The 21,120-nt window shown below is 54.3% G+C and overlaps 2 protein-coding genes across 3 annotated transcripts; both read right to left on the minus strand.

Annotated features, from left to right (window-relative positions):
• Positions 1-704: 704 nt before the first annotated feature.
• Positions 705-4,022, minus strand: GARIN4 (golgi associated RAB2 interactor family member 4). Its single transcript, XM_045838375.1, is given in 2 exon segments — positions 705-2,436; positions 3,982-4,022. Coding segments are annotated over 2 exon segments (1,773 nt in total).
• A 2,567-nt stretch (positions 4,023-6,589) lies between these two features.
• Positions 6,590-19,494, minus strand: ATF3 (activating transcription factor 3). 2 transcript variants are annotated; one of them, XM_045838543.1, is made up of 4 exons: positions 19,304-19,494; positions 13,112-13,355; positions 9,196-9,303; positions 6,590-8,035 (listed from the first exon to the last, which is right to left on the minus strand). In XM_045838543.1, the coding sequence occupies exons 2-4, from the start codon at positions 13,349-13,351 to the stop codon at positions 7,838-7,840; spliced, it is 546 nt and encodes a 181-aa protein (XP_045694499.1). In that variant the 5' UTR covers positions 13,352-13,355; positions 19,304-19,494; the 3' UTR covers positions 6,590-7,837. The 2 variants fall into 2 exon arrangements, with proteins under 2 accessions (XP_045694499.1, XP_045694500.1); XM_045838544.1 differs by lacking the exon at positions 19,304-19,494 and adding an exon at positions 19,056-19,263.
• Between the last annotated feature and the right edge of the window lie 1,626 nt (positions 19,495-21,120).

Here is a 21,120-nt window from a genome sequence, read left to right on the forward strand (position 1 = left end):
CTAAGTGGAATTATATCCTATTTTGTGACTTTTTTTAAATTATGAGTTTATCTCTGCTAACATCCTACTGTATTTTCAAGTCCGTTGTTGAAAATTTTGGCTGTTTCCAGTGTTTTGCTATTACGTTATTTTTGCTAGAAACATTCTCACAGGTTTCTCCAAGGTCCATACCTAGGAATGGATTGCTAAGTCTAGATGAGAATGCCCCCTGTTCTGACTGCCAACCAGTGCTGGTGTACCCCCTTCCCTTCCCTTCCCCGAGTGGCCCGAGGGGATGTGAGTCCTGTTCTTGCTTTGCCTATGCACCTTTGGTGGCGGGGAGGAATGTTTGTACAAAGGACAGGGCGATGGCGGATGGTCTGGCTTTCAGTCGTGGCCCTGGGGAGCAAGGCCAGAAAGGGGCTGAGGTGAGGGGGAGCCCTCCTGCTGGCCAGGCCCAGCAGCAATGAGGTGGGGCCACTCGTGACTGGACGCTGGGGTCTCTGGCTGCAGCACAGTTGACATCACGGAATCCACTGTGAGGTCACCGCTAGACCATAGGACACAGAAACTCAGACAGAAAGCAGCATTGGATCGATTATATTCAGACTGTACCCATCTTTATTTAAACTGCAGTAAGGAAAGCTGGAATAGGCGCTCCAGGGATCCTCCCCTGAGCCCAGGTCTCCTCTGCAGCTTCCAGTCCTGGGTTCCAGCAACAGGGGTCAAAGATCACAGGTATCCATGACCTCAGGTGCCACCCTGTCAATCCCCTCCAGCCCCTGCCCATGCTCTCCTATCTCTGTGATGGCTTCTGTGTTCCTCTCCATTGTCTTAGTCGAATTGTCCGCGCCCTTACCGCGTGGCGAGGCCACTGTTTTCGTAGTGAGATTGGCTTTCATGGTCCTCAAGAAAGAGCTGATCCTGCTGAGCCTCTGGGCTGTGGAAGCCGAACTACTTGCGGACAAGCTCCTCCCCGATTTGAGAGAGGTCCTGGAGTCCTTGGGGACAGGCCTGCTGCCCCTCGGGCTGCCACCGCCTTTCTCCTTTTTGTCATTCCTCTGCCGTGCTAAGGACCGGCCAGAGGGTTTTCGGAGTATCTTGTCACCGCCCGGCTTGTGGGGGCTCTCTGTCGCCCTGTGGTGGTGGGGGCTCCTGAGAGCTCTCTCCCTTGGCCTTTGCTCCCTCCCATCCCTTCTGCTCTTTGGGGCTTCGGCCCTGGCCGGGGGCCCTCGCTGCTGCCCTCTGGCCCCTTCACGCACACCACCTTCCCTGGGCAAGCTCGAGAGGAGAGGTCCTGTGGCACAATCGTTAGTTGTTTCTCCAGCAGCCTCGCTGGCAGGTTCTGCTTTTGCCATTGCAGCAATCAGGCTGGTCTCTGAGGAGAGGCTGGTGCTGGCAGCACTCTCTGAGGGCCAGTTTGCAGCACCCGCCCAGGCCATTTTAATGCTCTTGGGGGACGACGTGTTGGCAACAGCTGCAATGGCTATGCTGGTTCTGCTTCCTCCTGGATCCCGGGTGGCTGCCCCAGCTAGGGCCACGCTTAGTTGTTCAGGGGCAGCAGCCTCAGTTATCGCTGTGCCCGAAGCGCCTGCCGTGGTGTCTGCTGCCGCCCCAGCCACTGACACTGTGTCAGGCTCTGCAGGTTTGGTGTCTGGGGCGGCTACATCAGGCACGGCTACATCAGGCACGGCCGTGCACCCGTGGGAGTCATGTTGGATTCCCTGCCCCCCAGCAAAAGCTGCAGAGGTGGCTCCAGCCATCTCAGAGACCATGTAGAAGCTTCCTGTGCTGCTCTGGTCCTGATGCTCTTTCCCCGGGACATCGGCCGCTGCCAGGCTCCTCCTGGTCTCTTCCTCGAACGCGGGTGCGCATGTCCTGTCCCCAGCTAGGGTGGCGCAGGGACCGCGGTTACTGTCCACTGGTGGTCGCAGGATGTAAACCAGGTTTTCCCAACAGGCAAAGAGGTCTTCCCGAGCACCCACAGGGGTACAGAGCTGCAGGTAGCAGGAGCGGCCAGTGGGGAACTTCAGGCGCAGCTGTTTTTTCTCACGGTCGTGGACGGACATGCGCACGAACTTCAAGGGAAGCAGCCTGGTGAGCTCTAAGGTTTTCGAGGCCTTGTGGCCTTTTCCCTTGGGGCCTTTGCCACGCCCCACGTGCTCCTCAGAGCCAGGGGCCGGGCGGGCCAGCAGCATGACGTCCGGCAGGGGGAGGATGGGGCTGGTGGAGGTGATGCCCACGGTCACCACGCGGACGTGGTTGTGCACGTCGATCACTTCTCCCCTCTTCGTGGTCTGGATGAAGTCGCCCTCAAACACCTGCGAGTGCTTGAAAATGTCGTACTCCCCCTTGTACAGCTGTTGCTGCAGTTTCCCCATGACGCTGCTGAACATGGCTAGGCCGGAGCCGCACTGGGCTGCGGGTTATGGCAACAGAGGCTCACGCTTCCCGGCTCTGTTTTATCACGGCAGGCAGTGCTGGCAAGGCAGGCCCCCCACCCTCGGGTCTCCTCCTTGTTGGCCTCACAGGCAGAAGAGGGAGCGGCGATGCTCCCGCGTCGCACAGCGGGCTCTAGGGCAGGCCTCTCCTCCCCGCCCAGCCCCGCAGGACCCCCTCTGCCTCCCAGCCTCCCAGAGGCATGGGTGGGGTGCTAGAGGGTCCCTGGACCCCAGGCTGACCGTCTCCAAGGGTGTGGGGTGTAGAGTGGGAGTCCACTCGGCCTCACCTCGCCTCCACCTCTGATTTTTTATTTCCCCGAGAGGCTGTGAGCTCCACTCTCAGCCTGAACCCCCTACACAGCCATATTTATCCTCTGCTGCCCTTTGTGACCTGTCACTGTCACATACCCCTTTGTTCTCACCCCCTAGCCACCCCCTCAGGGCAGGGCCCCCATCACTTCCCCAGGCTGCCCCCACAGAGGACAGGCCCACCCTGCCAGGACTCAGGTGGGTTCCAAAGTGAAAACTGGACAAGACTGTAGGGACGTGAGAGGATGGGATACATTTGAACCATTTGAGCTCTACATTTAATTGTACCAAATAACCCAGAATTGGCAGTCTTGGTCCCTAGCCTATCCTTTCATAAAACCCCGGTAAAGGTCGACGACGACGGCCTGTAACAGTAACAGTTGCTTCCTCTAGGCACCGCGCTGTGTTCTTGCCCCAGGGTCGGAGGAATCCGTTGAGTTTGGTACCGTCGCTACTGCCCCTTTCACAGGTGAAGAAATCGAGGTCGTATCACCTGCCTAAATTCACACAACTAACGGCAGTGACGGCCGTGTTGGAATGCAGGCCCCGCTAATTCTAAGGTCTTTTTTTCGGAACCACTGAGGCAGTTTGCCTCACAAAGGAAGCTTGGGCCGACCTAATGGTTTCAAACTGGACTGAGTTAACTACGTCCAAGAAGACATTGTTAGAAATTGCATAATTAACTCCACGTATGTGTGTGTATTATAGAGAGAGTGCGAGATAGTGGCGGGGCTGAGAATCAGATTTTCCAGGGGGCTGCCTCCAGTCCTTCGCTCTATCGTACTTGCGCAAACGGCCTGTGTCAGCTTCAGTCCCGGGAGCCTGCCAAAGGACCTCCTGCAGAACCTTCTGCCTTGTCGCCGTTCCCACAGAGCCAGGCATGGGAATACATGATTTTTTTTAAAGATTTTATTTATTTATTTTTAGAGAGGGAAGGGAGGGAGAAAGAGAGAGAGAGAAACATCAATGTGCGGTTGCTGGGGGTCGTGGCCTGCAACCCAGGCATGTGTCCTGACTGGGAATGGAACCTGTGACACTTTGGTTCTCAGCCCGCGCTCAATCCATTGAGCTACACCAGCCAGGGTTGTGATTTCTAAGCTGTTACTTAAAAGTTCTGAGAAAGACCCCTGTTTCCAGCCCTCCTATCTCCCACCTTAGAGATTCATTCTTTGTGGATAAAGACTATCTTTCTGTTAAAATATCCCTGTCCATCAACAGATGAGTAGATAAACAAAATTTGGTCTACCCCTACAGTGGAATGACCTCCAGCCACCAAAAAGGGTACTGACACATGCCGCAACATGAATGGACCTGGGAAACGTTTTGCTAAGGGAAAGAAGCCAGATATAAAAGGCCACCTGTTGTAGGACTCCAACGGTAAATCCATGAAGACAGATTTAGATTCTTGGTTGCCTAGGACTGGAGTGAGGAGAGCATGCAGAGTGACTACTTAAGAGACACAGGACTTCCTGAGGCCTGGCTGGTGTAGCTCAGTGGATTGAGCGCAGGCTGCAAACCAAAGCATCTCAGGTTCAATTCCCAGTCAGGGTACATGCCTGGGTTGCAGGCCATGGCCCCCAGCAACTGCACATTGATGTTTCTCTCTCTCTCTTTCTCCCTCCCTTCCCTCTCTAAAAAAATTAAAATAAATAAAATCTTTAAAAAAGAGAGACACAGAACTTCCTTTTGGGGTGCGGAAAAATTCTGGAACTAGTGGTGATGGTTGCACAATATTGGGGATGTCCTGAATGCCACTGAATTGCACACTCTAACGTGGTTACAATGGTAAATGTTATGTGTATTTTAATCACACATACACATATACACATACACACACACGCACACACCCCCTGCTCAGAATGCTGGCTGTTAAAAAACATAGGCTTCAGCTTTAGAAAGGTCAACTGTGTGACCTTGAGCAAGCCACTCAGCTCTCTACTTCCTCATCTGTACAATGAGGATCATAACAGTTGCTGAGAGGATTGAATGATTTAACACATATGAAGGGTTGAGCATATTGTCTCAATAAACGTTAGTTCTTGTTGGCATTAGTCCTCAACTGGCCTTGAAGGCTCGGTGTGGATTCTTTCCTGAAAGCAGGTTGGATTAGAGAAGCCCCTGGGGCTGGAGCCCCCACGAGAGTACAGGAGGGTGTGCAGTGGGCAACCCTGGCCGCCTGCGAGGTTTCACTTCGGGCAGGTCCACAACCCTGTCCACTCCATAGAGGAGCTGCCTGAACACGACCAGACAGTATGGGGTGCAGAAGAGAGGAGAAAGCTTGGGTTCGGTTCCGAGGGTTTGTTAAAAGCCCGTGCAGAGAAATTGGGATAAAGATGAAAAAGTGTCAGCATTTTGGCCCTTGGCAGAAAGTGGAAGTTTCACTCCAGAACCCCTGTGCTGGGCCAGAACCCATCAAATCTCTTTACTCCGAAACAGGTACCGGGCCAGATCCCAGGGAGAGGCAAGGGGACAGGAGGAGGGGGAATGGGCTTCCCGACCTGGCAGTATGCTGTCGCCACGGAGGCAGCCCGGCGAAAAGATGTCATTCGGGCAGAGGTCCCACCCAAGTTCGTTCTCCCGGGTCCCCCACCCCCAACCTCTTCTCTTCACTGTGGAATGTGAAACAAGACGAACTAAATACCTTGATGGTAAATACAAAGTCATCCACTTTTGTTTTTATTCAAGTATCAAAACATAAACTTGGTTACAGAAAACAAAACTACTTTTAATGCATTTGTTAAAAGAACTTAGTTTCATTAACCATATACAGTGCATTTCTCAGATCAACTTTTCCTGCCACAGCCACCAACCCTTTCCTTCCTCATTTCCATTGTCCGTGGCAGCTTAAAAAGTGTCTTGAGTTTCCTAACAGCTGATCGGTGGCTCCCATACCCACAACCAGAGGGTAAATGCAGGGAATTTTTGCCCCTCCACCAGGATACGGAAAAGATTACCTCCTCAAAGATGGGGGAGGGGCACTCCCACCAGCTGGTTTTTACAGATTAGTAACTACCCCTGATGGACAATTAGAGCAGCGAGAGGAGGACACCTGTATCACAGGTGCCAGTTTAATGGAACCATACACGAGTTCAAAGGAGCAGACACCGTTATTGTGCACGAATCTTAACATTTAATGAAGCAAGCATCTCTCTGAAGCATTGGTAACAGAGTAGCCAATTATTATTTCTAGCCCGTGTTACATGTGTGCACAGGTGAAGAGCAAAGGAACCTGGTTCTGTTCCAGACCTGAGGGATCGTATGCCCGGGAGATTCCAGAAAATTAGGTGGAATCCTTTTCTTTAAATCACCACACCTGTCCCACCTAAAATTATTCCTCCTTCTTCCCCAGCCTCTCCTCACTGTTTTCGTGATAGTGGACTCACGTACACTTGCACCAATGAGACACGCACTTGGGTGTTGTTATGAATCTAACCGAAGTGGCTACTCCGAGAGAAGCTCCGTGGCTGAACGTAAGGTGTCCACGGCTCGAGCTGAGCGACAGGTGTACATCTCAGGCTCCATACCCTCAGAGAAAGCGATCGTTGAGGTATTTAGCAATTCAGATTTTACATCAGAATTCTGTCTCCACACCAAGCAGCCTGAGGGATATACGGGATGCTGCGTCCCAGGGTCCGTTAATGAGAAACTGAGCATCGGATGCCGCGGACTGAGGAGCGGGACTGGGAGGCTGCTCCCCTGGCCTGCGGCAGGCGCCCAGAGAACAAAGCGGCCTTCGGGGGATGTTCAAGGCCAAGTAACCCTCCCACCCCCCACCCCCACGGAGAGGAAAGGGACTGCACAGTGACTGGGTTTCAACCACCAGTCGGTTTCAAAGAACAGAAACCAGCACAACACTGAAGTTTACTGCATCTTGGTTTCAATATTTATTATATTGACAAGTTAGGAATACTAGGATAAATAAGTAACATTTTCTCTTACAGAAAATTGCATTGATACTATTGTGTAGCATTGAACACTCTGAGGATTTCACGGAAACATCAGAATTGAAACAGACCAGAGTCCTTGTGGCCAGTGTGAGCGACCTCTCACAGCTGTGTCAAGCTCTGGGCCAGATTTCTACAAACATCCGCGTGACAAACACGACGCCATCAACATCCAGTAATGCTAACGCCCAGGCATCACCTGGCTTCAAATGTGCCTCCACTGCACGTGGTTTCCAACTGCAGGAAAAGGAAAAGGGAATACTCTTTGGCTCTCACAGCCTGGAAATGAGTCCTGACCTAAGTCACTGAGCAGAGCGTCCTAACCCTCTGGCACGTGGACTTCCTGCTTTCACCTAGTGACAGAGGACCTGCCGCAGCCATGCCCACGAATTTTGCGTTACAGCCTGGGTGCCCAGGGACAGGAGGCCGCCTTGGCTGGCACAGAACGGCACTGCTGGCTAGCAGAACCCTGTTCTCCCGGGGCTGACACGCTCTTCCGGCCACCTGGACATTTTGTGAAACACTGCACATGGTGATAGCCCCTCGAACCCTCAGAAACCAGACCTGAGGAAAGTAATGAAAAAATCACACCGGTGTCATCGGAACAGACATCGGGAGCGCACAGTGCCTAGTAATGCGACAAATGCCTTGCACACAACGGTTCCTGTACATGACAGCATATTTGCTAGAAGCACAACCCTGGCCATTGTCCAACTTTGCTAAATGCCATTCTCACTCCATGTCCCCTACAAGTGACGGTGGCAGTGGCAACGGAGGAGGTGGCCCCACCCCACCCCACCCACCCAAGGTACAGACACTTCTTCTGCGGGAACCCTAATGGTGGGAATTCTGGTTTTTGTAGAATCCAGACGAAAGGTGGGTAGGACCCTAACCAGGGGCCATCTGGAGAACCCAAGAATGGCTGGTATGTTAAGGCCTAAATCCTGGAGTTGAGGCAAAAATTGCCCTTGCTCTGGTCCGAAGTCCGCTCGGGGGCAGAGTGGAGAGGCCCCGCCAAGTCACGGAGCCCTCCTGCCTCCCCGGTGCTTTGCGACTGGGATTCAAGAGGTGCACAGGAAGTCAGATCTCCAATGGCTGCAAGGGTTTGGATGTAGAAGGAGGATTCGACGAGGAGTCCCCACTTGCCCCCATAACTACAGCTGCTTAGCTCTGCAGTGTTCCTTCTTTTATCTGTTGGATAAAAAGGTTTCTCTCATCTTCTGGAGTCCGCCCGTTCTGAGCCCGGACAATACATGTGGGTCGATGAAGGTTGAGCATGTATATCAAATGCTGCTTCTCGTTCTTGAGCTCCTCGATTTGGGCCTTCAGCTCGGCATTCACACTCTCCAGTTTCTCCGACTCCTAGGGGATAAGCAACAGAGTTAGTAAGAATGGAGCCAAGTTCCAGCAAGAAGCGGGTGACCAGGGAATGGTCTCTGGGTGGCAGGGTGGCACCTGGGGCACGTAGGGACTCATCAGGCTGGAAATGGCCTGCAGAGCCAGTGCCACTGGCTCCCTGCCACAGCGCTGCCCCACACAGCCGGGGCGGTAGCCTTAGGTTCGGGAGCATCCAGACCCTGGAGAAGCCGGGGTCTTCTTGAACTTAGAGGCTTCTTCTGAGATGCCCTTGAGATTCCACTCAAGGTTTGAGCAGGGTGTGACTCTGACAGTAATGGAGCTGCAGTGGAACCAATGGCTCAGGGATCTCCTTTGCATGAGCCCAACAGCCCATGTGCAGGTCTTCTGGACCCACAAGGGCCTTGGGGGCTGGGACAAACTCCAGACTCATGATGCTTCGTCTTCTGTGAGTTACTAATTTCAATGGGAACTCCTCTCCCCAGAAAGAATGTATACAGCTACACACAAAATGTCTTAATTTTCACTGAGTCCCTAAAGCAATCAACAGAACCCTTGAGGACCTGTCGAATCCGGGTGAGACTCTGCCCCGGCCTGTCCACACCAGGGGGAAGGGCCACAACCACTGGAAAGGCTGCACCACGACTCATCCCACCTGCCACAGACGCTGTTCCCTTTGGGAAGTGGGACCGGCTGAATGCAGCCAGGAGCTGCGCCGACTGGGTGAGCCAAGAAGGGCTACACACAGGAACACCAAGAAAGTTTAACTACTGCTTGTGGATTAAGGAAATAACTTGTTTGAAGAGATTAATTAAAGGCATTTCATAGTGAGCCAAATGGGAGCTGGCAGCTTCCTTTTCTCAGGCAAAGGGGCAAGGGCAGCCTCTGTAACTGGGCTGACATATCCTGCAGCCTGGGAGCCGCCGGGCGTGTAGGGACTGGCCAAGGCTGCAGTGGGGTGTTTCATTCGCACACCTGCTTGTATACACCCAGAGCACATTTCATTCAGCCGCTGGCATTTCTGCTCCCAGCTACGACGCCCTGCTTGGGTTTTGAAAACACCTCTGAGTAGGGGGCTTGTAACTCCCCTTCTGAGAGCGAGTGCCACGAGGTTGGCCAGGGACAGGCGTGAGCAAGAGGGCGGGGAAAGGCGAGAAGACACTCACTTTCTGCAGACACTCTGTCTTCTCCTTCTTCTTGTTTCGGCACTTGGCGGCTGCGATCTTATTTCTTTCCCGCCGCCTCTTTTTCCTTTCATCTTCTTCTGGGGTTACCTATATAATCCAAGAGGTACTTGCTTAATGGGAGGCAAGAAAGGCGACCCACCTCAAACACGCTGCTGCCTTTTACTGCCACGAAAACCTAGCAAACCAGGGCGGCCGGGATTCTGAAGGACCTGGAAAGAGCAAAGCCCCGAGGCTTCTACATGCACCTCGCCACACACATACGCCTTGAAGAATGAATAATAAAAACCAAAGAACTTAAAATTATATTGGCAATATTGGTAAACTAAAACTGAGCTTATTTTAAAAATGCATTTGGATCTTAAAGTAGGTTTGATATTCAAATCAATAACTATTGCTACCAGTAAGCATTAAAACAGGAAACAGATTCTGCTTGGTAAATGTCCTTTCCCCTGAAACCATGAATGACCTCAGTGGCCTAGCCACCCTCGTCTCCCTGTCTCTCTGATTCCAGACCCGGGGGCAGCCCAGTCCCCTCTGGCTTCCCCTGGAGCCTCAGAGCACCCCTTCCCTGAGTTCAGGAGAAGCCCGTGGAGCTCCTGGGGAAGAGAGACCTGAGCTCACCCCAACCACAGAGGCGTATCGCCCCCTGGCTAGGTGCCACCAAGGGGGGGCAAACTAGAACCATCCACTGGTTTATCCTTCAGTTAAATACTGATCTCCTCCTCCCGGCCTCACGCTGCGCCAGCCCCGGGGCTCCTCAGAGAACAAAAACCCTATCCTGTTTTAGCATCAGGTCCTCTGGAAGTTCATCGGATCCTGGCTCGGTCTGAGGGCTGACGAGGGGTCAGCAGGGTCCGGCTGCTGGACCTGGCTTAGAGAACAGCGTCCGGTTGGGGTGAAGCTGGCGGGCTGAGTGGGTCATGGCGTAGGCTGCTAATGTCAGGCCTCATCACGTCACTTGTCACTGCTCTGGACAGTGGAAAAGAGGATGGGAGCCATGCCTCAAACCAGAGACCCTGGAGTGCTGTCATCACCGCGTGCCTGGCTTACTGCTGGGCGTCTGCCCTAGATGGCACTGACTTGGTCTGGACTGAGACGGACGGCCTTGCAGCGTGGGGGAACGAAGCCCACGGGGGAAGTGTGGCGAGAGACATCCCACGTTTTACACCCGGGGTCCCGTACCCACACAGGCAGACATTTGGCTTTAGACTTAAACTGCCTTTGAATTCCAGCTTTACTACCTATAAGCTGTGAGACCTCGGGGAAGTGAGCGTATTCTTCTGAGACTCAGTGTCCTCATTTGTAAAATGGGATCGATAATTTTACCTGCCTAATAGGGTTATGATGAGGGTCAAATCAGTGAATAAATGCAAATGCTTTGCTCGGTGCTGAGCTCACAGCCAGTGCTATGGAAGCTTTAGTTATTATTAACCTCACCATCTGTGTCTTCCTCAACAACTCGGTGATTCTGGTATTTCCTCTGACATTTTGACATTTTTGGATAGATGGGAGAGGATTCAGGGGTTTCTCACATGAGGAAGTACTTGACAGTGGAGCAAATCTCAAGTTCACATACTGTCAGAGATGGAGAGGCCTTTCTAGAGGCCATCTGGGTGGGTCCAATTGGTTTATTAGCGTGGAAATGAGGAATTCAACCAACCGATAACACTGATCTGTTAGTACAGTAAGGTGCCCAGGGAGGCCCAGAAATCGCCAGCTTGTGGTCAGCAGACCAGTAGGCTACAAAACCTGGTGTAACTGGGGCCTTTGTTCCCTTGTCCTGTGTCCTTTGCAGGTCACAGCTGGGTGACTGAGATCTGGGGAACAGGCTCACGCTGCCCAAACACATAGACAGGATGTCTATGGGCTTCCCAGGTTCACTGTCTTGTTTTAAGTTGAGAATTACAGCAGCCAAGGGGACCAGAGCATTCAAGGAGGTCAGTCAGTGCATTCTCTTCGCAACAGGAAAACCTACTTATTAGAGGAACCTGAGATCAGAAGATCACCTGATGAACACAGAATCACAGATGGGTTGGGGGGCTTTAAGGACTTTTCCCACAAGGCAGCCTGCCCTCTATTTCCTCTGGAGAACCCTAAAAGTGTCCCTCCAAAATGCTCTCCTTCCTTCTGTGATGATCCAGCTACTTCCATTCTATCCTTAATTATAAATTCAAATAAATATTACCTTGAATATCCCAATGTCCAACCTGCACTGTCCATTATTGTGCTGGGGACCTACCAGTGACATCCCCTTGGGTTAATTAGGGCCTAGCCAATGCCCCTAAGAACAGCATCATACACTGGTCCCCTCTCTCTACCAGTCCCTGAAATAATGATCAGCCAGGTCCTCTACTAGACCCTTAAAATATGTCATTTTATTAGCCCTTACATAGAATCAGAGATCCCTTGTATAGAATCAGCGCCCCTTTCATAGAATCATACAGATTCTTAACCAACTTCCTTTAAAACTCAGTTCCCTTTCGGCCAGTTCCGCTACTCCTTGTCCAAGGGCAGGTCCGCGTCAGTCAGGCCTGAAACACTCCCATCTTGTGCCCACAAGGGGAGAGCCAACCAAACATCCAGGACCTCAGCTCTGAGTCTTGAAGCCACCACACACAGCGTCACCAGCAACCACTGCACAGACTTCTCACCATGTCTGTCACTCCACGTGTCTTTAAAAAGGTCACCAAATGGGGAGCAGTGCAAGTGTCAGAGACAGAAGTGAACTTGAAGCAGAACCTGGTACTAAGGCTGTGAGCATGACACACAGCTGTGAGCATGGCTGGAGGGTCCTCACACCACAGCCTGGCCACCTGGGTCTTTGCAGCTATGAAAATAAACACTGCGCTTGATGCTTCTTCGGAACGACTAGACACAAAAGGTGATCTCATACAGGCTCATGTCTTTAAATAACCCCCACATGCTGACGGCTTCCCACTCTGCATCTCTAGTCCTGACTCTCCTCCGAACTCCCAACCCACATGCCCAGCTGCCTCCTCCGCTATGGCGTCCCACAGGACGGACCTGTGTCCTGGCGCCATCCAACCTCCTACAGTCCCTGTCTCAGCAGCAAAAGAGCGCACCATCCCTATAGTTGGTCAGGCCAGAAATGTGGGAGCCATACTCCATGTCCGATGCATCAGTACATCCGCTCTACCCTTCAAGACAGACCCAGGAGCCAACCGCTTCTCCACACCTCGTGGCTTCCCTCCTGACCTGACCCTCCACTGCGCACCTGGATTACTGCCACCTCTCACTTTTATATTCCGCTTCTACTCTCACCCCTACTGCCCATTCTCAATGTGGCAGGTGATCATCTGAAAACTACAGGTCGGACCACGTTGCCCTGCTGCTCAGGAGCTCTCCAGGAGCCGCCCACCCCACTCTGAGTAAACGGCTGCATCTTCACGGTGGTCTGTGAGACCCAGCACAATCCACCCCCACCGGCCACCTCTGCTCTGACCTCGACTCCCCACCCCTCACCTCGCTGCTGCTCTTATCCCCAAGCACACCGCCCCGCAGTGCCCCGATTCTTGCTCTTTTGCCACATCCCTAGACGGCCTCCTCCCTCTCCTCTTTTGAGTCTCTGCTCAGAGGCTGTTCTACCAGTGAAGGCTTCCCTGACCTCCTGAGGTAGAGCAGCCCCCCACCCCAGCCCTGTTCTCAGTCCCCCTCTGCTGCTTGAGTTTTCTCCTTTGCCAGTCTCTCACATTATGTCTTGTCTTCTTCTGTGCATTGTCTGTCTCCTCCCAGTGGAAGGTAAGCTCCCTGAGGGCATTGGTTGGTTTTACTCACGCTGCAGCCCCCCTGCCTAGAGCATGCTCTGGCATGTGGTAGGTGTGCAGGTGCACGACAAATACCTGCTGAAAGAACGGACACCTGTGGCAGAACCTACCTGGGCTTTCGTGATCGACATCTCGAGGGGTTTGGTGTTGACAGTGACCGACTCCAGCGCAGAGGACATCCGGTGGCAGAGGTGCTTGTTCTGGATGGCGAACCTCAGCTCTTCCTTGACAAAGGGTGTCAGGTTAGCAAAATCCTCAAACACCAGTGACCCAGGAGGGGACAGGCAGGGGACGATGGCAGAGGCACTGACTTCCGAGGCAGAGACCTGGCCTGGGTGCTGAAGCATCATTTTGCTGAAAGACACATCGAAACCCAAACTACTTCAGGGACCGGGGGCATGGGACCAAGTCCCCCAACACCTGCGACCTCCAACCCCAGCCCCACTCCCAGGAAAAGTCCCACACGCCCTCCAGCTTCTGTTCTGTCTTCACTTCATGCCACACTCAGTGTGAGTGAAACAGGTTCTTAGAATACACAGCTCAGTGATGTGGATAAAATGCCCACCTGAATTTTATCAGGGGTGGCATTTCAGGCTATTCTAAATTCTTAACAGCATTAGTTCGGGCTGGTGTGCTTATATGCAAATGAAGCCTCAAACAGAACTGAAAGAGGAAGAGCATTAAAAACAAAAAGTGAAACTATTATGTAAACCCATTTCCAGTCTCTTTTTGAAAAAAAGAAACTTGGCATCTCAAGTTGAAGTTGTCAGTAAGTAGAAGTAAAGCAAGGCATGGGGGGGACCCTTGAATTTAGCAAATATATCTCTGATGCTTCTCCCCCAGCAAGCTGGATCCAAATAAACGAGAAGGAGGATGGTAACCGTAGCAGGTGTGTTTCTCTGAGCCAGTCCTGGGCAAGGGCCGGGAGCCAGGGATTCAGACCACAAGGGGCCAGTAGCCCCTTTGTAAAGTTAAGCCTGGTGAATCCAAGACCTCAGAGTGAAGGAAAGTGAGGAGCTAAGATTCTGGGTCTCCTCTGGAGGTCTTGTTCAGCCCTGTGGTGTCGGGAGAGCTTTGGTCTGGGGGCCAGCGGGGGCCTGGGACTGGCTCTGGCCAGTGTGACCAGAAGGAGCAGCGAGACTGAAGTGTTCTGAGACTCAGTCTTCATCTGGCGAACGGTGGAGAGCGTCTGCAGCGTGGGGACTGTGTGTCCGCTGCCGCTCGGCCCCCGCGCCTGGCACAGCACCTGGCACCTGCTGCTCCCCTGCTCGCTCACCACTGGCGACTGCCCGACAGAACACGTAAAATCAGGAACAGGTGGTCAAATCAACTGGCTCCTCAAGTCCTGTCCACTTCTATCGTTTTGTGGTCCAGGGAACCCAAGCTGACAATAGGGAAGTAAAGGGTAGAAGAAGTCATAGTCTCATGGCCCCAGTTTGGAGCAGCCCCCATAAACCTCACCCTATCATACACTTCCTCCAGCAGTGGCTGTCCCCTCATCCAGGCGGTCAGTTCTCCAGGGGCGATGAGTACAGGTATTGTCTAGCCAGGGGGTCCCCTGGAGCATCCTCAATCTCGGGGACCTGTGGTCTTTAAGCCAAGTCCAGCCAGAGAGGAAGCCCACCAGCAAACAGCTGCCATGTAACGAGTGCCTCCTTCCTAGCAGAAACCTCATCTGCACTATCTCATTTAATCCTCACGAGAACCCAGTGGGCGAGGTCCCAGCCCCATTTTACAGATGGGGTAACTGAGGTTTATACAAGCTCAACAACTTGTCTAGAGTCATCCTTAGTGTGAGGAAATATCAGGGTTTGGAATTAGGTTTGACTCCAGAACTTACGCCCTTAATTTATAGAATACTATTCCACGTGGCAAAAACAAACCAGAAACCAGAGCAAGTGTTTCTTGGGAATGGGACGGGCATAAGGGTTGCGGGGGTCCTGGAACTGAAGAAACGCAGGAAAGAGTCACAGGGAAAACTTGCACTCGAGGTAACGAACTGCTGATCTTTCTGTGTCAGGGTGTGTACTCAGGCTGCTGCCCGCACTTCGGAGTATGTGTAAGTGGGTCTTTGGTCCACAAAAATTCCCAGAGTCGGGTCAGGAGATCATGGTATAAGGCTCACCCACTCATACGCCATCATTGTACCTCCCAGAGCCTGCCTTCTCCTCCGTAAAAGAACAGAATACTAACACGTGAACATGCCTGGAAACAATGTGACCAGGAGGCATGTTCTTACTGGGCCTCCCAGGGATGCCCCAGCACAGGGCTGGCTCTCTGACAGACGCTCCTCCGTGAGGCCCACGTGGGAGGCTGGCCGGCCACTCTCTTTGATCTCAAACACCTCTCAGTAGAGCGCCCTGACCTCTAACTCCCGCTTAAGATCTGAGATACCCTGTCGGAGGCAAGAATTCCAGGCCAACAAATGCCACCGTTGACTATTCAAAGAAACCCAATGTATGTTAACGCTCTTCCTAAAGCCCTGTGCTGTGAGTCAGAACTGATGTTCCACCAGTTTAATCCTATAATCTCAGGGCGCTGGGAGGGCGCTGGTCTCTGGCAGGTGATAAACTCTGTGAAACCAGCCTTCCAAAGCCAGAGGCTTAAGGTTCTCCCATGCATTCATGTTTTCCCTCCCTTTCCAACTTCTGATGGAATTCAGAGCTACCCCTGGGCTCGCCCTTGTTTGGAAGCCTAGAAGGCTGGCTCCCTTCTACACGGGCAGTTCAAACTCTATGGCAGTTGAGTGTAGTTCCATTTCACCACCCGACTAAGTTTATTAATGAGCTCTCAAGACTTGAGATCTGCTCTTTGTTGGTGGGTTTTTTTTTCCCTCCTTAGTGTAAAGTCAGCAGTCCCGATGAAAGAAAATGAAGAATGTCAGTGGTATGGAATGTCTTTATGAAAGCATTGGGAAGGCTTACTTGGGGATAGAAAAGAGTTGTAGAATGTTAAAAGCTTTTCAGAAAGTAATGTAGTTGTATCTGTAGAGATCTGGGCTTTCTCTGCACTCGGCTGAAGCTTAGTTTTTGGTTTCTTGAGATACTTTCTAGTGACCTCTTTACTCAACTCTCTTATGATATGATTCAGTCTGGACGCCTGCTATGTCCCTACAAGGAAAATAAAGTTAAATCTTCAGACATTTCCCCCCCACAAACTGAGACCCTCTGACATCCCCTTCACTGAAGAAAAAAAAATGTTTGAGGATTTTCTGAGCTGACTTTCTATATTGATCTTAAAATTGTCCAGGCTTGCTACAAAGCACCTTGCATTTTGCTTCTGCTTCATTATCTCTGATCAGAAATCATGTCATATCGTTGGCAGTTTCATCATTTTCAAGAAAGTGAAACTTTACTCATGTGTTTCTTTAACTGGAAATTCAGCGCCTGGACTTTGTTTCCTAGTACCTACAAGCAACCGTGCTGAATTTTCACTTCAATTCTTATCGCTTTCCACCAACTACTACTGCTCGTAAAACACAGTCAGAAGCCAGCATCAGTCTTTCGCTAACTTCATACCGTGCTGGGTCTTTCCCCCAGCCCGCCTGAAGGGTGGAGGTGTGAGGCCAGCCTCCGGGACCAGATGCTTCCAGGCCTGTCACTACCACTCACAAGCTGAGCACCCACCAAGAAGCGACTCGTGCTCCCAGGGCCTCCGTCTCCTCATCTGTGAAGTGAGACCAATGCCACCTGCCCTAGTTCCCTCACAGGGCAGTCAGGAAGACCATGCGAGATTCGTGAAGGTGCATTTCCATGCGTCCCGAGTACCCAACACTACGGTGACCCCACTTTCCCCGGGGCCCGGGGAGCTCGACACTGTTGTCAGTGCAGCTGAGTCCCGTTCATCAGGAATTCCCGGCAGTCACAGCTTCTTCTGCACTTTGATTGACCCCCAGCTTCCTGTCATGCCAGGTCAATCCCACCCCCCGCCCATTTGCTGGCAGCAGCTTGTCCCCACAGGTTTTACGTACTTAAGAAATAGCTAGTTCTCACTAGAGAAACCATTTCTGGTTTCTGTGGTGTCCTGGCTATGTACTTCCTCTTCCCCAGGGTGGGGGACCCCTGGAGTCACTGACCCTGCCCCCTGCCCACCCAATCTGAAAATGGAAGAAATCATGGACTCTATCTAACGGGACAGAACACTCAGTATTAGAGTCACCTAGGTCAGGCCTGCACTTGTAAACCGAGTAAAACCGAGGTGCCGGAAAGTACAGTGACTTGCCCAAGGCCCTAACGCTGGGGAGAGGTCCAGTTCAGGCCACGCTGCTGACCACCCTCCCACTGCCCATTTAGTTCCATCACCAACAGAGATGCATTCGGCAAGGCGACTGGAGAAAAGAGCCACTGGTCAGGTAGACCAGGGGTCAATAGTCCAGTAACCTGGTGCCCAGCACAGAGAAGGCTTGAACAGGACGCGACGGGGAGGGAGTGTAGAGAACAAGGGAAGAAACGGCCAACAGGGTGAGGGAGAGAGGGACAGGGTGTGGCTAAGACAACGAGGACCCAAAGGCTGAGACAGCTGCCCCAGGTGCGGAGGGCTGGGTCTCACCCACACTGCGGGCCTGGAGTGCTACCAGCCATGCCATCACTGAAACAGGCCCCACAATAACAACCACAAAACCCACCTCCGCTCCAGTCCTAGCAGGGAATACCCTCAAAGCAAAAGCCTATACACTGCAGCATTATTCTACAACAAATGCTAAATGCAAAACAAGGGGACAGTAATATCCATTTCCCCTTCATTTAAAGTTCTGCCGAAGCCCCAAAGACAGGTGACTGTCGCCCACACTGAGGTAGGTGCACTGGGAGACCACGGGACAGGCAGAACTTCGGGCCCTCAGTCTGGGTAAGATATGGCACCTGTGGCTGCTACTGGAGCCTTTGGGTTCTTCCTGTCTCGACCCCACCCTTCTCTCTGGCTCTTGGCCCTTTGGCCCTTTCTTAACCACCGCCCCCGCCCCGCCACAACGCACAAATTTTACCCCCCCCCCACCAAAGCTTTAGCAACTCAGAGCATCTGTGATCTAGGAAATGAAATCAGAGAGAAGAAAGTGGTTAGAAAGTAAGTAGGTGAGATGAAAATGCAGCGTGGGGGCGGGCGGAGACCCAGTTCCAGGGGGAAGAGAGCTGGACTGGGAAGATGCCCCACAGAGAAGTCTCCTTCCCCTTCTGCCTCCGAGGCTGCTCAGTGACATTAGAGACCCCCCTCGTTCAACTCATTCAAGGCCCCTCACTGGCCCCATTCCCCTCAGTTACACCACTCTAGAATCCGAGCATCTGGCCAGGAAGGACCTTAATGGTTATCTGGTCCAACCACCACCTGTGCTCGCAGACACGCCGAGGGGCCCGCGTCTTCCCGCTGGGGATGCCGAGGCTCAGGGTCATCAAGTGCAGTACAAGCTCTCCTCGCGGCCCCGGCCCCTGGGGCACAAAGCCGTTCTCTCAATTATATGGACATCTGGCTTCGCACCCTCGCTTCCCCCACGGCTGTTCTCCGGGAACGGCAAGCAGAGAACTCCGCGAACCTGCCGGAGGAAGAGCGCGAGCCACAGGTACCAGAGCAGAACAAAGCGTAAGAGCCTTGGAACAGGAAGTCTCAGACCCAGGAGCCCGACACCAGACACCAGCCCGAGACGCGAGCCCTTTCCGTCTTCTGCCGCAGGACAGAACAGGAGCGCTCGCCGCCTCTGAACTTATCTCAACAAACTTTCGCTCGCGGCTCCCTGCGCTCTCCGGTGCGCAGGGCGACTCCCAGCGACCGCACCCGCGCCCGCGCCCCGGGTTTGCCGGTCCCGCCACCATTCATTCCGTTTGGCCCAAGGGGCAGCACTTTCGTGAGCCCCGGGCCTTCGTGCCCCGCTGCGGACCTCGGGAAGGCGGAGATGGGAGTGGCAGTGCCGCGGCACCAAGCGAGGGATGGAGCGTGGAGCGGACAGTGAGCGCCTCGGCCACCCCCGCGAAACGCACCTCCCTACGCCCTCCCCCCGCCGGGTGAGAAAACGCCGAGGGCGGCGAAGAGCGGTGTCCCCGACCTGGCCGCGAAGCAGCAGCCCACCTCTTCACCAGGAAACTTTCGCGCCCCAAGTCAAAAGAGAAAGTTGTCGGCGAGAAACTTTCTGAAGCGCCGAGGAGCAGCAGTGGCTGGGAAGCGTTCCGCCGGGGCTCTTTAGAAGCGGGAGGCTGGGGGCGCGGGTCAGGGGTGACTCCAGGGGTCGCGGGGCTAGTTGCTACAGGGGCGCGAAGGGAAGGAAAGCGAGCGAGCCACCCTCGCCGCGCTCGTTCTCTGGGCTTCCAAGCGCTCACCTCCGGTCTCCAGTCGGGGCGGCCAGGGTCCGGAGGGCGGGGGGTGTCGGGGCGGGGTCGGCGGCTGAGCACCGGGAACTCGCTGCCGGCGCGCGGGCTGGCGGGCTCGCTGCGGCCGCGGCGCGGGGAGAGTGCTGTGCAGTGCCCGCCTCGCTGCGTGCGACTGTGGCTGCGAGTGCGTTGCATCACCCCTTTTATAGCCCTCTGGCTGGCGCCGCGCCCGATTACTCCAGTGCTAGGCTGATGTAATGCTATTAATAGTTTCCCCTGAGAACCGGCCGAACTAGGCTGGGCAAAAGGAGGAGGGGCGGAGGAGGGGCCAGAGGGGAGGTAGGGAGAGGTGGGGACTGGTGATGCAAGCTCGGGGCGGGGCCGCCGCGGCCCTTCCTCCCCGTCTCGCGCGCCGGGACGCCAACCTGCCCGCCCTGCCTCTCCATATCAGGACCCGCGTTGCCCGGGCTGCCTGCCAGATGTGCGTACTCGCTGCTGCGTGTTCCCGGCATGAGCCAATGGTGCCCAAGCCAGCTGCATGACTCCACCGCGCTGGCATCTCTCCCTCCGCTAGGTGGGGGGAGGGGCCGGTGGGGGCGAGGTGGAGAGGTGGATCCTGGCCGTATCCCAGACTAGGTGAAGCTGGGAAGCGGGCACGTCCTTTCCTTAAAATCCGTGATAATTTTCTGGAGCTTCGGGAAAATACCCCCCTCCACTGCCAAACACCTCCTTCTCACGTAGGGGGCGGGGTAAGCACTGTAGCGTTAGTCTCTGGTGGGGGAGAGGCGCCCAAAGGCATCCTCCGTGGGTGACCTCCGCGGCGGGGACCGCGGGTGGCCGGTTAATCCCCGAGCCGAGGGCAGCGCTCCGCGGGCGCCGTGCGCTCTCGGCCCCGAGGCTCCCCAGCCGACCGCACGAGCGGAGCCGCCCCGAGACAGGTCGGGAGCCCGGCACCCAGGCGAGGGCGAGTGATGGGAACGTTTGGGTTAGGATTCTGTTGTTTTAAACACCCACGGCGTTTGAAGTCGACAGTGAAACGAGCAAGACCCGGGAAGACGAGCGACCCGGAGAAATCCGAGGCAGCTCGGAGAGGGACCGGGAGCAGGGCTGAAGCCTGGAGGCCGGGCAGAGGAGGAGGGAGGGCGTCTCGGTCTCCTTCCCTGGGTGTTTGGGGGAAAGCCGTCTTCGGCTTGCACGTCTTTCTCGGCGCCCGGAGCGCACGGGCTGGCCCCCGGCCGCCGGCACCGGGACGGACTGACAGCTGCGGAATCGAGGCCGCAGCAGAATTCCCTTCCTCCCCCGAGCCCGGGCGGCGGGAAAGGCGCTGTCCCGTGACTCCAGATTCGAGCCGAGGCTTCGGCAGAACTGGGTTTGAACCTTAAGAATGACTTCTTGGCTTGGATTCCGCAACCGTGGCTGTCTGCGGACCTCCTGGAACCACGGACGCGTGTATCTGGAAGCGAGTGTAGCCCTCGCTGGTTTTGAACCTGCCTGGGAGGGAGCCCCGCGCGCGCCCGTGCGCTGCGGGGCCAGGCCGGGGCACAAACCCCCGCTCCCATCTCCCTCTTGGGAGAGGCAAGCGCCAGTCCGAGTTTGATAACGTGGGGTAAGAGCTAGATGGGCCTCCGAGACCCGGTCTCGCTGGTTTGAAGCCCCGCCCCACCGCACCTGCAAGCCCCCGGCTGTCACGGTGGCGATGGGGGGCGGGGGGGTCCCATCAGTGTCTGTTTCTGTCTCTCACACACGCACACGCACATAGTCCCCCACCCCAGGGTATCCGTGTCCCCTCCTCCAGCCCCCCCCACAATTGCCCAGCAGCCTGGCGC

This window comes from Phyllostomus hastatus, unplaced genomic scaffold, assembly GCF_019186645.2.
Source record: "Phyllostomus hastatus isolate PE091 unplaced genomic scaffold, TTU_PhHast_1.1 phas_contig_283, whole genome shotgun sequence".
Lineage (NCBI taxonomy): Eukaryota > Metazoa > Chordata > Mammalia > Chiroptera > Phyllostomidae > Phyllostomus > Phyllostomus hastatus.

What these genes read in the sequence shown, in the direction of transcription:
- ATF3 (XM_045838543.1), bottom strand. Translation starts at nt 13,351, where the DNA reads ATGATGCTTCAGCACCCAGGCCAGGTCTCTGCCTCGGAAGTCAGTGCC. An exon ending in TGTCGATCACGAAAGCCCAG is followed by an intron (nt 9,304 to 13,111) that starts GTAGGTTCTGCC and finishes TGGATTATATAG; the next exon opens with GTAACCCCAGAAGAAGATGA. An exon ending in AGACAGAGTGTCTGCAGAAA is followed by an intron (nt 8,036 to 9,195) that starts GTGAGTGTCTTC and finishes CTTATCCCCTAG; the next exon opens with GAGTCGGAGAAACTGGAGAG.